A 16,182-nucleotide genomic window follows, 5' to 3' on the forward strand; every position below is an offset into this window, starting at 1 on the left:
GCGGGTTCGCGCCCCGGTCCGGGAAGATCCCACATGCCACGGAGCGGCTGGGCCCGTGAGCCATGGCCGCTGAGCCTGCGCGTCCGGAGCCTGTGCTCTGCAACGGGAGAGGCCACAACAGTGAGAGGCCCGCGTACCGCAAAACAAAAAAAAAAAAAAAAAAAGCCTGATTTTAAAATGTACCAAAGACCTTAACAGACACCTCACAGAAGAAGATATATACATGGCAAATAAGCATATGAAAAGATGCCCCACATCATATGTCATCAGGGAAATGCAAATGAAAACAAGAAACTTATTAGAATGGCCAAAATCTGGAACACTGACAACATCACATACTGGCAAGGATGTGGAGCAACATAACTCTTTCAGACATTGCTGGTAAGAATGCAAAATGGTAACAGCCATTTTGGAGGATAGTTTGGTGGTTTCTTACAAAACTAAACATATTCTTATCATATAATCCCACAGTTGCACTCTTTGGTATTAACTCAAAAGAGGTGAAAACTGCATATGGAATAGTCTCTCCAAAAAGTTGAAATGAAGTCTGAGAAAGCTTCTAGATCTAGTTCACAAGAAATACAGTTCACCAAAATGACTCAATAAGAACAAGAAAATATGAATAACTCTATATTTATTAAAGAAACTGAGGGCTTCCCTGGTGGCGCAGTGGTTGCGAGTCCGCCTGCTGATGCAGGGGATGCGGGTTCGTGCCCCGGTCCGGGAAGATCCCACGTGCCGCGGGGCGGCTGGGCCCGTGAGCCATGGCTGCTGGGCCTGCACGTCTGGAGCCTGTGCTCCGCGAAGGGAGAGGCCACAACAGTGAGAGGCCCGCGTACCGCAAAAAAAAACCAAATACCAAACAAAAAAAAAACCGAATCCATATACCAAAACTTTTCTACGAAAACAAACAAATATCAGGCCCAGATGCCCACACTGTGAATTCTTTCAAGCATTTAACAAATACACAGTTGTTGTTGTTTTTTTAAATGGAAATGCATTTCTTTTATTTATTTATTTATTTTATTTTACTTTTGGCTGTGTTGGGTCTTCGTTTCTGTGCGAGGGCTTTCTCTATTTGAGGCAAGCAGGGGCCGCTCTTCATCGTGGTGCGTGGGCCTCTCACTATCGCGGCCTCTCTTGTTGCAGAGCACAGGCTCCAGACGCCCAGGCTCAGTAGTTGTGGCTCACGGGCCTAGTTGCTCCGCGGCATGTGGGATCTTCCCAGACCAGGGCTCGAACCCGTGTCCCCTGAATTAGCAGGCGGATTCTCAACCACTGCGCCACCAGGGAAGCCCAATACACAGTTTTATACACACTCTTTTAGAAAATAGAGGGAACACTTCCCAAATCATATAAAGCCAGTATAACTGATACCAAAATCCTGACAAAGACATTAAAGGAAAAGTAAATTTCAGGCCAATATTCCTCATAACCTGTAAAAAGCCTTAACAAAATATTGGCAAATCAAATTCAGCAATATATAAAAAGGTTAATATATTATGACCAAGTGAGGTTTATACCAAGGATGAAAATTGGTTTAACATTTGAAAATCAATATAATTTTCTACATTAACAGTGCATTAAGACAAAGAAGAGAAAAAAGAGGCAGGCAGACAGGAAAAGAAGTAGTAAAACTGTCTCTATTCATAAACAACATGAAAATCATAAGGGATATGCCAAAAGCCTACTTGAATTAATAAATATATTTAGCAAGTTCTCAGGATAGAAGATCAACATATAGAAGGCAATTGTATTTTTCCATACTTGCAAATGAATAATTAGAAAATGATATTATAAAACAATACCATTTGCAATAGCATAAAAAATATCAATTATCTAGAAATAAATCTAAGAAATATGTACAAGACTTCAGTATCAAAAACTAAGAAACATTACTGAGAGAAATTTTAAAAGGCCTGGTAAACGGATAAATAGGCTATGTAATGGATTGGAAGAATATTTGCTTTTGTAAAGTGACGGGTCAAGTCTTTTGCCCACTTTTTGCTAGGTTATTTGTCTGTTTTGTATTCATTTTGTTATCCTATGAGCCAGTAAACTCAACATCAACAGTCATCAGAAAAATACAAATTAAAACCACAATAAGATAATAGATCATACAACTAGAATGGCTACAATCGAAAAGACAAATACAAAATCTGGCAAGGACACAGAATAACTGGAACTCTCACACATTGTGGGGTGGGCATGCAAAATGATATAACCACTTAGAAAGCTATTTGGCAGTTTCTCTTAAATTTTTTACATGTACCTACCCTGTGCTGGGTCAGAATAGTGTGTATTTAACTGTATATTGCTTCCAGGTATTCATCCACTAAAAATGAAAACGTGTGTCAAAAAGCAAAGCAAGACAAAACAAAACCTGTACAAGAATGAGCTTAGCAGTCTTAATTCAAAATAGCCTAGAACTGGAAACAACCCAACATCCATTAATAACAGAATGGATAAACAGATTTTCGTAGATGTATATGATAAAATACTAGCAATAAAAAGGAATGAACTACTGATACATGTAGCAACATGAATGAATGCCGCAAAACCATTTTGTTGAGCAAAAGAAACCAGATGCAAAAAGGCACCATATAAAATCTAAGAACAGGAAAAAATAATTTATGGTGATGAAAACTGGCTGCTTGGAATGGAAGGGGGGATTCATTAGAAAGAATCAAAAAAAATTTTCTGGGATTTGATGATAGAAATATTGTATATCTTGAGTTGGGTGGTTGTCACACAAGTACACAAAATTGTTAAAACTCATCCAACTGTGCACTTAGGTTCTGGGCATTTTATTGTATATAAGCTACAATATATCTCAATAAAATATGGTTTTCGATTTTAAAAAACAAGAAAGAGAAATGTAAGAGACAAATGAAATAATTACAGTTACATAAAATTATCTGGATCCTGATTCTAACAAACACTTAAAAAAAAATCAGGGAAATCTGAACTCTGACCTTATATTGATGACAGTAAGGTATTAATGTTAATGTTTTAGAAATGATAAAGGTACAATTGTGTTTAAAAAACACATCCTGGACTTCCCTGGTGGCACAGTGGTTAAGAATCCGCCTGCCAATGGAGGGGACACGGGTTCGAGCCCTGGTCCGGGAAGATCCCACATGATGCGGAGCAACTAATCCCGTGCACCACAACTACTGAGCCTGCGCTCTAGAGCCTGCGAGCCACAACTACTGAGCCCGCGCGCCACAACTACTGAAGCCCACATGCCTAGAGCCCGTGCTCCGCAACAAGAGAAGCCACCGCAATGAGAAGCCTGCGCACCACAATGAAGAGTAGCCCCCGCTCAACACAACTAGAGAAAGCCCACACGCAGGAATGAAGACCCAATGCAGCCAAAAATAAATAAATAAATTTATTTTAAAAAAACAAAAAACACACATCCTGGTACAAACGTCCAGTCATGGAATCCATAAGTCATGGTAATGTAATGTACAGCATGGTTAATAATACTGTATTGCATATTTTAAAAGTTGTTAAGAGAGCAAATCTTAAAAGCTCTCATCACAAGAAAAAAAATGTTGTAACTATGTATTATGATGGATGTTAACTTAGACTTATTGTGGTGATCACTGTAATATATACAAATATTGAATCATTATGGTAAACCTGAAACTAATATAATGTTATATGTTGATTATACCTCAATTTTAAAAAAGTATGTAAAAGACATATGGAATTCAGATGAAATGATAAAATATCTCAGATTTACAGAAAAATAATCTAGTGAGGGAAATAGGAAGTGAATTAAACCAACAGTTGATAGTTATTAGTGTAGAGTTAAGCGTCCATTAGGGTTCAATACACTATTCTATTTTAGTGTATGTTTGAGGTTTTCCATAATTTAAAAAAAAGTTTAAAAAAATTGTATCTAGAGAATGTTAAGTTCCAATTCAGCTAAACAAGTTTCTAAGGAGCATCTGTTGCACACCAAGTACCCTGTCTATGCTTGTGTCTACTCCCTTGGTACAGTAAAATACACAACTGATACTCAAATGGTCAAAATACAGTCCTTGGATCCTAATTTACTCCTAGGGAGTGGCTCAATAAACTGATAAGAACAGAGTTCTTGAAGCACTGAAGGCAGTGCTTTCTTATTCCCAGAACTGCACTTTAAAACTCTAAAGCCAATATCTTTAGTTACACTTAAAGCCAATAGGTAACTTATGAAGTTTACAGTTCAGCTCTTTACATATGAAGTGATCCAACCATGATGTTGGTAATATCGACATGGAACATGCCTGACATTCAGAATTCAATAGCACATTATATAATGGAGTTCTTCTTTGTAACAATACTGTTGTGCTTTATTATCTATGTATTATGAAATCAAGAAATTAGAATGTGGAGTTAGCTGGGGTTTTCCATTTTCTTTTTTTTTTTCTTGTTTTCTTTGGGGTTGTCTGTCCATTTTATATTAACTTGAGGAACTGTACCACATTGTTTCCATCACAGAGTCCACTTGTTCATTTTACAAAGAAGTTTTAGAGATAAATTCACTTCTGATTGATAAGAATTCAGAGAATGTAGAGTTCCCCTGAAGCCTTTTGAAGGTATGACTAACACACACATTTGCCACAATAAACAATCTCAGTTTCACAGCTATTATCTGCCCAAATCTAGAGAGTATAGTAATTTGTTGATCACTACAATCATCACACATTTGTTTATAGGGATACTATAGTCATCTGTCCTTTGGTCACTAGGAGCAATCTGATATTTCAAATCACACAGACCTCTTTTTCTTGTATTTTGCACCACATTAGAAATGGGGAGAAGAAAAGTTTCTCTCCCTGCCAGATTTTACAATGGGACTGAGTCTGAGCTGAATAACACAGAAGCCTCTTGGAGATGGGCTCCAAGTTATAGCCACAAAGGGAGGAAGTGCAGTCTTTCATGATTTTGACTACAGGGGGCGTTCATTCTGAAGGGATGGAGAATGGCTGGTTGGCACATCCCAGAGAAACACCACCCAGTGAAGTCTACAGACCTTTTAAAGCTATGATCCAGGAACCCAAAGAAGCTGCTAGTGTAGACACTGAACCCACCTGGCCCGCCTCAAGCTGATGCAGGTTACTGGAAGCATTCCTCCACCTCCCCATCTCCCCAAAGATAGAATAAGTTCTGCTAAAAGTGAACCCTCAAATGTGAGTGACATATTGGTAACTCTAAAACGTACCTTGATTCAAAGCCAGGGCAGGGGCATAAATAACAATTCCAGTATACAAAATCTAGGGGAAAAAAGAAAACCAAATAAATGGTATGAATTACAAAATGAAATATTGATATTTTTCTATAAATTTAATTATGAATTAAAACTACAGTTTCAATATACTTAATAAAATTTGCTTGTAACTTGAAAAATGTTATTTAAGTGAAGCTGACTCTCCTTTTCCACTTGTGGTGTGGTCATAGGTCACAAAAATCTTTTATGACCAATTTTGTGTAAAAATATGGACTTTTCATGTTGTGCTTAATGCGGATAGTCACTGATACATCAATTCAAGTTTGAAATTAATTTTCCTAGATCTAGAACAATAGAAAGAGAGAAAGAATACAAATTTAAAAGGGGATGCTTCCTCATTCATATGCTTTCAAGCTGTTGTTAATCACTGCATAAGTAATTGGGAAAACAGTGAAAATTGTGGAAACTTGTTTGTTAAAGTTTGCATGACCACTAGTTAAACAAAAGTGTAAATCTGCCCTAAAATTTCCTGAAAGCCAACAAAAATTCTATTCTACCTTTTTAATATTATTTATTATTTTTCATTCGTACACTTAACAAATATTTATTAATCTGGGGTACAACAGTAAGATAAATATGTTCTTTTTTCTCAGAATACCATTTTCATTGCATTTGATCTTTCAAATACATAGAAGCTAATTCTATGATTGCTGTATAAAACTATGAAAAAAACGTTATATAGTAGTTGAATGATTAAATTGCATGAGTGATCTATGGAAGTAAGTCTTTCAAATAGCAGATTCTAAAACTCCCCTCTTCTTGCAAGAATGAACTAGCTTTTCACAGTCATTATTCTGTCCAAGTTAAAGATTTGAAAATGTGACCACAGGCCACCTTCCTAACATTTGTCCCCACTTTTTCATTTCTTTTGGCACTTCTAACGATGATCCAAAGAGTGTCTGAACTCCGCTGTCGAATGCGAGCTACCAGCCTCAGCTCTGTGTCAGAATCTCTACCAGACCCCAGAGGGCTCTTTCCTTTTATACTGCAAGTGTTAAGGACGGATACAATTTAAGTTACGTAATTTACAAAGATGTAAAATGGAGTCGAGTTAAATAATTGCAAAGGCACTCTGTCCTGCTGTAGCAAATGCTTGGGTAGCTTTTGAATGGAGAAATGGAGTTATAAAAACGGATGAGAATGAAAACTCCTTCCTGGACCTCCATTATCAAACTCATTCTTAAAGCACTTAGCTGCCAAGAGGAAGATAGGTCTAAATGACTTGACAATGATCGTGATAAGCCTCCAGCAGCCTGGATGAAGGGTGGGAAGCATTCTCTGTCACTGATTGCTTGGCAAATCTTTGCTTTCCATTTGTGCCAAGCAGTAAATCTACACTTGCATATTCTTGAAGTACTGGATTGTGTACTTGGCTTTAAAAACTCCTCCAGAGTGCATGATTTTGTTGTTTTATATCAATGAGTACATCAATTGGGTTTTACAGTTCGATTTTTAAAAGAGAGCACTGATTCATTTTTTAAAGTATGCTTTCAAATGAAGAAAATTATTTCCTAATGTCTTCCTAGGTCAGTTAATTTTTCCTATTAAATTTATTGCTTAACATGTTGCAAAATACTATGAAACATACAACTTGTTTTCCCTTTATTACAATTCCTACTATTAGCTACTACAGTTCCTTCAAATATCTTTGTCACCTCAGTAATGCCCTTACTGTCACCTTGGTGGGGACAGAGGAAGGTGTGAGAGGGAAAAGCATACTTCTCTAAAGTAACATAAGTGTTGCTTGATCAATATAATATTCCATGTTTACTTAAATCATTCTGTTTTCCCAGGAAGTAATGCATTTGTTGAAACACTGTTTAATGATCTTAAGGATTAATGCTATGTAGTGACAAGTGTTTTTTCCTTTTTTGTTTCCTCCTATTTTCAACATCCCCTTTTTATCTTTCATGCATTTACCAAATAAGCTTGACCCAGATGCCTTGTTTAAAAACATTGTACATGAAAAAAAGAGAAAATAAATGAACTGAGGGCTACTTACTGTTTGAACAATGAAGAGGATTGTTCCACAGAGACGAACATATTTGTTAAATCGAAGTCCTAAATACTGTTTCCAAAAGAGGAAAAATGGTTAATATGTAAAACTTCTGGACACTTTTTAAAAACCAGCAGCTTAAGAAGTAAAGGAGTTAGAAATTTAAAGCAACTTCATAACTAATTCGTATTCTGAATTCCTATTTCACTGTTATTTTAAATTACATAGAGAAAAATTGACCCTTGCTTTAGAGTACTGTTCAATGGTTTTTTTTTTTAAAATAAATTTGTTTATTTATTTTTGGCTGTGTTGGGTCTTCGTTTCTGTGCGAGGGCTTTCTCCAGTTGCGGAGAGCGGGGGCCACTCTTCATGGTGGTGCGCGGGCCTCTCACTATCGCGGCCTCTCTCGTTGCGGAGCACAGGCTCCAGACGCGCAGGCTCAGTAGTTGTGGCTCAAGGGCCTGATTGCTCCGCGGCATGTGAGATCCTCCCAGACCAGGGCTCGAACCCGTGTCCCCTGCATTGGCAGGCAGATTCTCAACCACCGCGCCACCAGGGAAGCCCCGAGTTCACTGGGTTTTAACACAGAACAGCTCCATCACCCACAGGAAACTCTGTCAAAAGTTTCTCCTTTCTTGCTCCTTTGTAGTCAAACCCTCCTCTCACCCCTAAACCCTAGCAATCACTGACCTGTTCTCCATCCCTATGAGTTTTGCCTTTTGCAGAATGTCATACCAATGCAATTATATTGTGCATTTTTAGAATGAGCAAAGCGTTGTCCTCCCCTTTCTCTTGGTATCTACCCAATACATTTCCTTTGATACACTTAGGGAATCAACCCTTTCCCACTTTAGGCAATTGTGGTGGAATTGTCAATCAAGGTTCCCAGCCTCGGGCAAAAGATAGTCACATGACCCACGTTCAGCCAATCAGCTTCTCTTCTCAATGGGTATTTGAATCTTAGAGGCAAGATATAAAGACAGAAAATGATTGGAGCAGAAGCAGACTGATCCTGACAAGGTGGCCTGAAGAGGCTGCCCTCGCTTCTGTCCTTTTCAAAGTCTGTTTGCTCAGCTTTTCCACCTATGCTATGAGCTACTCCCATATCCTTACAATAAAAAATTTTAACTTAAATCAGCCTAAGTAAGTTTCTGTTCAGAGCCAAGCGTGACATCTGCGACATCTTATAATATACAAGCATACCTCATTTTATTGCACTTTGCTTTTTTGTTCTTCACAGGTACTGCATTTTTTACAAATCGAAGGTTTCTGGCAACCTTGCATGAAGCAAGCCTATCGGTTCCATTTTCCCAACAGCATTTGCTCACTTCATGTTTCTGTGTCACATTTTGGTAATTCTTGCAATATTTCAAACTTTTCATTATCGTTATATTTGTTATGGTGATCTCTGATCAGTGATTTTTGATGTTACTATTGCAAAAAGATTACGACTTGCTGAAGGCTCAGATGATGGTTAGCATTTTTTAGCAATAAGTACTTTTAAATTATGGCATGTACATTGTTTTTTAAACATAGAGCTACTGTACACTTAATAGACTACAGCAGAGTATAAACATAACTTTTATATGCACTGGGAAAGCAAAACATTTATGCAACTCGTTTTATTGCAATATTCCCTTTATTGTGGTGGTCTGGAACTGAACCTGTAATATCTCCGAGGTATGTCAGTAGTGTGCTTATCTCCAATATTAGATATCATAATGTATTACAGAGTTAGAATCCTAGGATTTTAGAGATGGAAGGAAGCTGGGGTCCAAGACATTCTTTAACGTGAATATTATTACTACATACAGAGATAATTCTAAGGCTGACAGTAGTCTTTTCATACAGCAGAAAAAATTAGGAAGGAAAAACTGACATTAGGTAAATATCAGAGAAAAAGACACCAGATATTTTTGCTTCATAATCACAGCTAACATTTATAGAGTATTTGCTGCATGCCCTGTCCTCCCAACAACTCCATGAGGCAGTTACTATGCATAAGTGCATGTTGGAAACCAGGACACTGGGGCACAGAGAGAATACCAAGGCTGCAACCTAATAATTGCTGGAGACACAATGCAACTCTAGGACCATTTGATGCCAAACTCTGTGCACCTAACCACTCTGTTATTCAAAATAACAAGAAAACTGCTCATGTGTCTAAGATTCATCCAGAGTGAGTGAGTGGCACTGACACATAATAGGACTTCCTAAAATAACTGATGAGTAAAGAATATACAATGCAGTGTAGTGAGTGCTCTGGGGCAAGAGTTCCAGCCCTTGTTCCAGCCTTACTCTTGACTCCACGAGCTTGGGACACTCTAAATCTCAACTTCCTCCTTTTGAAAATGTGGATCATAGTAATCATTCTTTCCCCACTTACTTTGCAGGATTTTGGAGACTATCAAATGATGTAAATGGATGGGGAAATGTTGTAAACTGTTCACTTAAGAGTTAAGACATTAAGAAGCTGGTAACCAAATCCATAGGCCTTGAGAATTTGAATCTCAGTGAATTACATGAGTCAAAATCATCCAAGTATATTTTGGAAGACTTTTTAGAAAACTCAAGAAGTGTCCTGAAGCATGGGAACAGAGCTGTGTTATTTCTTCTGAGTTGTTTTAGTAAAACTCTATTAAAAATAAATGTCCATGAATTGACAGAGAAGTCTTTGCCTTTTCTAGGTACGTGTATCCATACTGCTGGAGACTAAAGAAAACTGAAGAGGAAAATGTGATGGAGGTAAGAATGTAGCAAGTTGAACAACAACAACAATATATATATATATATTTTTTTTCCCCCTCTCACAATACTAACTCAAGACAGAACCAAGAATTCTATCACTATCTCAGTGTCGAATGAAAAAAGTGCACAACCTAAAAGTTGAGAATTATGTTTTATTCTGAGGCCTTACTGAGGACTACAGCCCAGGATGGCAGCCTCTCAGACAGCTCTGAGGGACCGTTCCAAAGAGGTAAGGGAGGAGCCAGGATATATAGGAGTCTTTGCTGGGAAACAAAACAAAACAAAACATGTAGTTGAACATCAAAAGATTACTGCTAATCACAAAGAACTGACACCTCAAGTTAATGATTTTAGTGCTTTCCTGTGTATGGGAAAATGCAAGAGTCTGAGCTTACTGAAAGCCTTCCTTTCATATACGTCTTATCTATCTAGGGCCAGTATCCTATTTTTCTCCATCCTGGATTCCTCTCAGGGTGCACCATGGGGGGTGGCTGCAGTGGCTGATGGCTCGGTGGCCACAACATCCTTTGTTTACCGAATGGCAGGGACAGTCTTTGTCCATCTCAGGTACTGGGCTGCTAAAGAATACCTAAAGATCAAGTCACTGATCAGTAGGCTCAGAGAATAGCTCTAGAATTTCTAGACAAAACTACAGAATAACAGTAGGTGTCTATGTTACCAATCAGGACCCTATGGTACCTTCCCGGGACAGATCCCTGCCCCCATGTCCTCTGCCTGCCTCTTGTTTATAGAAGAGCTATAGTCTTCCATGCCTCCCCTGAGTCACAAAAGCCTGGCTCAAGAATTAATGATTGAAAGGGTGTGAGCATGCAGTGACAAAGGAGCAGATGGGCCAGGAGAACTAGTAACAATTCAAACAGTAAATCAGCAATATGGCAGTCACAGAATCTTTAGTTCCTCCCTGAAGTACCAAGATAACAGTATCTGATGCACATTTCCTGAGTTGTTTTACACATGCTAAAACCTCCATCAAATGGAAGAAGTTAATTACTTGATGACCTTGAGCATGTAGCCCCAGACCTACTGGAGCCTGAGGATTGATAATGTTAACCCCTGTGACACTGCCCTATTACCTCACCACCAGTCTATCAGAGAATTGTGCACAAGGTGGTCACATACTCTGTGACTCCCCTCCCTCACCTTGCCTTTAAAAATGCTTCCCTAAAACCCACTGGGGAGTTCAGGATTTTTTTTTTTATCATTAGCTGCCCCAGACTAATAATAAAAGCTGCACTTTCCTCCACCGCAACCTGGTGTCAGTAGATTGGCTTTACTGCGCATGGACCGAGCAGACCCAAGTTTGGTTCAGTAACACCTATAGTCAGTTGAGATATCTCATAGTCCTCAGTACTTTGAATAACTTGGGGACACTAAGATTTCTATTGAATTTTTTTTAAAAAGAGAGAGAGAGAGAGAGAGAGAGAGTCTGGGCAACGTAGTTCAAACACATTGATTTTGCTGGATCCAGAAACATCCTGAAGAAACGGTGAATGCAGTTGGGCTCCTGCATATTTCTTCTCTGTGAATCTGGAAGTTGCTGTACACCTATCGGGACTACACCTTGAAGGCAGTGATAAATAGATATCACAAATGCTTCTGAACAGCCAATTGTAGCTAACAATCTGGAACTAGGGAAAGATTTCATACTTGCACAAGAATGCCAGGCTATCTCAATGCTGGACTTCTTACTCTGTATAGTTGATTCCACCTCTCAGCATAAAACAAACAAAATATGCCACAAGAAAGTGTTTTCCATGACCAACTGCCAGGGACATAGCATGTTACCTAACTTCCCTGTCCCCAGTGGCCTGGCCTCCGCTAGGCGTGGACACCCCCAGTGTGTCCACAACCCCTTGTGTCCTGCACCGCGTCCCTTTTGCCTCCACCATTCTAAGCCCCGCTCAGGGTTGTAACACTCACCGGGGCCTTCAGAAGCAGCCAGTATGCACCACTGCACAGCCTCTAGGCATGTGTCCACTTTGCTTCAGGCTCTCTTATGTAGCTTAACTTACTCGGAATCTCTGTCTGCAAAATGGGGCTCTCACAGTATAGGAATTATTTTGAGTATTGAGTCAGATAATGTATGTCAAACAGGCAACCCAGTGCCCAGCCTGTATTAAGCATTCAGTAAACGTTCGCTTTTTGCCATTTTTAGCTGGAAGCCTGCTAACTTATTAGCCTCCACCCCTGCAAATGTGTGGGAAATCTGTTTCTGGTTGAGTTAACGTTGCTGACCCAAAGAGGCACAGGTCAGTGATTATGAGAGGCGCATTCACCTACGGGGACTGAAGTCCTCTTGTCAGGTTCTTCAAACCCTTTCTGGGTTTTGGAGTTGGTTAACTACAGATCAGAGCTCACAGACTCAAAATGCCTACGGATCTCATCAGGTAAAATACACCAACTGGATCAGCCAGGTGTTCATATATTACCAGGTTGAAATATTCCTCATATCCATTAAGAAATATGTCCTCTGACATCTCCCTCAAAGCAAGAACTCCCTCCAGTCCTTTCCATTTTCCCTTTTGCATTTTTGATAAAGACCTAAATGCAGATAGATTTCTCTACCATAAGAAAGTAACCATGCAGATACAATGAAGGGACCTCAATATAGAAATTAATAGGGAATGAGAGCAACGGCTGTAAACTGGGGTTCCTGTTGCCACAGGGAATGTGAGCCCAGTGTCACTCGTCTTTTAAGTTTCAGAAGAAGTCAGAATCTGGAATTTTATTTGACTTCTCATCATCATTAAATGCTAAATTAAATTTCTTTCAAAACATTATAAGGGTCAACAACAACAAAAAAGACCTAAGGCTGAGTTTGTCTGGGGTAATCAGTTTGTCACATTTGAGCAAAACCAAGAAACTACCCTGCTCACTTCTGGGGCAATGACTAAACGCTCTCAAACACAATGACCAGAGTGCAAAGAAGGCAATGCTGCACCAGGGGCACCTCACCCTGCAATGACGTCACTAGAGCCCAGGCAGTGTGTCACCAACACCTGTTGTGCCATTGGGGCCCATCCCCAGCACCAGCTGAATCAGCCTCACTAAGAAACCACCATCCAGTGGCTCTGGGTTGGGGCAAACACTACATGAACTCAAGGACAAGGTGGCTGCTGGGAATGAGGCTCGGGGTCCTTGGATAATGGTCTATTAGAGAGAACACTTCTGCAGGTTTGTCCATGGAACTCATGGAACTGGGCCCGAGACACTCCCCTAAACTTTTATCCTCCCCTGACACTCCCATTCAACAGCTCTTTAAACTAAACCAGACGTTCACACTATCTTTGCAAAGCCCTTTCTGGCAGACAATTTGAGAAAATTTATAACCAGGGGACCTGTGCAATTGGAAAGATGGTTTCCCTTAATCATCTCTCCACAGAGAGAGAAGGCAGAGATGCTTAAGAACTCTGCAGCCAAATTTTCCTAGTGATCCCAAGGGAACAACCTCTACCACCGTCACCCCAATACTTATGGTCAACATTTATTCAGCACTTACCCTGTGCCAGACACTATTCTAACCGCTGCCCTTGCATCATCTCATTTAATCCCCCCAACAACCAGGTGAGGTAGGTGGTATAATTGTTCCCATTCTGAGATTAAGAAAGAGGCACAAAAGGTTAAATAAGTCAGCCAAGTTTACCCAGCTTGTAAGCATAGAATCTGGTCTCAAACACGAGATTCAGAACCTTAACCATGTGGGTGCCTGACTCTCCGTGGAAGGCATGTTTGTGGAGAGGGAAGGAGGGGAGAGTACCCATACTTCATGAAAAAGTGAGTGGACCGAGGACCTGGAATGAGGGGATTCCTTTCAAGGAGGAGGAGCTGAGACTTACCCTTCCCCAAGATAATAAGTTGAAAAATCTTTCCCCTTGACTTGGAATCAGAGATGTTAAAGCAGAAACGGCCTTACTGAGCACTAGTCCAAATAACTCCGTTTGCTCAGGGAGCCTCTCTTTTCCCCTGAGCTCATGAAAGTTAAGTCCCAGGATTCTTTTTCTCCTTTACAGGACATCTCTCCCCAAAAGGGGCGGGCAGAAGAGGTGATGGATATGAACAGGGAGAGACTTGGATGTGGTGGTGAGTCTGCCCCCAGGAAAATCCCTCCAGGAGGCTGAAAAGTACTCCCCTCACCCCATCACCTCTCCCCGGGCCCTCCCGCAGCCTGTACCTCGTAGGTGCTGGTAATTCCCAGTTTGTAGAATACCGGGAGGAAGACCTCCGCGCTGAGGACCACCACAAGGAAGTAGGTGATGGCAAAGATGCTGAATATGGCCCCAAAACGGTAGACCTCGGAGGGGGTGCCCAGGACGGTGACAGCCGACATGAAGCTGGCGGTGAGGGACATCGCCACGGGCACGGCGGTCATCCTGCGGCCGCCCATCAGGAAGTCCCTGGAGGTCTGCTGGCCGCGCCCCGCGAAGGCGTAGTAGATGCCGATGGCGGCCGAGATGAGCAGCATGCCGGCGAACACTACGTAGTCCCACACCACGAAGGTGCCGATGCCCCGCGGGGAGACCATGGCCGCGCGGTTGCCGGGGCCCTGCGCGTAAACTGGCGGCTCCGCGGCTCGCAGCCGGAGCCGGAGCTTCACCTGCGCGCCCTGCGCTCACTTATCCCCGAGCCGCGCGCGGCGGGCGTGGCGCCCTAAGGGGATTAGAGGCGCCTGGCAGGTGTCGGTCCCCGCCGGCACCCAGCGTCTCGCGAAAGGGAAAGGAGGGTACGCTCTGGCAGCAGCCTCTGCGCCCACCGCGACCAGCAGAGCCCCCCGAAATGGGACTTCGGGGACCCCACCCCCAGGTGCCAGGCCAGGGTGGCTCCCCGAGCGCCGCGGACACCTGGGCAGGTGAGAACTTGGAGCTTCCAGCCGCCTCTGGCGAATCCTCAAGGAGCGCTCAGAGAAAATTTTATCTAGTGGCACCCGAGGGAACGCACTATTTAAATGAGCAGGCGACCTATGGGAGAGGTGGGTCGAAGGGCAATTGTCACGCCTTTATTTATTTTTTTTAACATCTTCATTGGAGTATAATTGCTTTACAATGGTGTGTTAGTTTCTGCTGTGTAACGAAGTGCATCAGCTATACATATACATATATCCCCATATCTCCTCCCTCTTGCATCTCCCTCCCATCCTCCCTATCCCACCCCTACAAATACCATATGCTAACACGCCTTCACTTTTAGCTCTCCAGTTCAACAGACCGGGTCCTTACGGGAAGATACACCTGTAAGTTTTCGATTGCCTTATGTGATAAATTGATGGGCGATTCGGGTGACAGTGTGCAGTGAGCTGAGGACCCAGTCCTTAGGCACGTAAGCAGTTATAAAGGAGAGGAACAAGTCTGTGCTACTGGTTGCCTGCGCTTTCATTCGACAAACAATTTTGATTCCCAACAGTCTCTCCTACAAATGATAGTTGCTATAATATCAGAAATACCTACAATTTAATGAACCTTACCATGTGACATATAACACACTTGGCACCTTGTACATTAACTAGTGTAGTTCTTACTATTACCCTTGATATAGAAATCATCTCCATTTTTCAAATAAGGAAGCTGGCCAAAACACTTTCCCAAGGAAACGGTAGAGATTAAGATTTTGAATCCAGGTCTGTTACAGAATTTGTTCTCTTAATCACAATACTATACCTTTGTAGAGTACAAATGTAGACACATGTTAAATGTAGGCACAAATATGTACACATAAATGAAGATACCTGAAAGCATATGGAAGACAAGATCATTTCCAGTAGTAGCACTCAGTATTTTAAGTGGCTTGCCTTGAAATATTCCTAACAACACGAGTCATGCCTGTAAAGCAATGTGATCCTCAGGTTTTTCTTCTAAGATAGGCCCTCTGGCCAAATAAGCCCTGGCATAGGTGTATTTCAAGCCATCCTTGCTCATCTTCATACATCTTTATAATTTACCAGTTGACCCTTGGTAAACAATCCACAGAATGCATTTAGCCCAGCCTAGTATGTGAAGAAAGCTATATCAGACTTAATTTTTTTGTAAACTGATGTTATGTGTATAACACTTTTTTTTTTTTTTTTTTTTGTGGTATGCGGGCCTCCCTCTGTTGTGGCCTCTCCCGTTGCGGAGCACAGGCTCCGGACGCGCAGGCTCAG

General features: G+C 41.2%; 1 protein-coding gene across 1 annotated transcript in view; it reads right to left on the reverse strand.

Annotated features, from left to right (window-relative positions):
• Window positions 1–14,923, reverse strand: part of SLC5A8 (solute carrier family 5 member 8) — a 69,746-nt gene extending 54,823 nt beyond the window's left edge. The window contains exons 1-3 of the mRNA XM_024127279.2: window positions 14,221–14,923; window positions 7,287–7,352; window positions 5,219–5,270 (exon numbers count right to left, since the gene is read on the reverse strand). Coding sequence (XP_023983047.2) covers window positions 5,219–5,270; window positions 7,287–7,352; window positions 14,221–14,571 — 469 coding nt within the window. The 5' untranslated portion in view covers window positions 14,572–14,923. The remainder of the gene's footprint in view (window positions 1–5,218; window positions 5,271–7,286; window positions 7,353–14,220) is intronic.
• Between the last annotated feature and the right edge of the window lie 1,259 nt (window positions 14,924–16,182).

This window comes from Physeter macrocephalus, chromosome 6, assembly GCF_002837175.3.
Source record: "Physeter macrocephalus isolate SW-GA chromosome 6, ASM283717v5, whole genome shotgun sequence".
Classification (NCBI taxonomy): Eukaryota; Metazoa; Chordata; class Mammalia; order Artiodactyla; family Physeteridae; genus Physeter; species Physeter macrocephalus.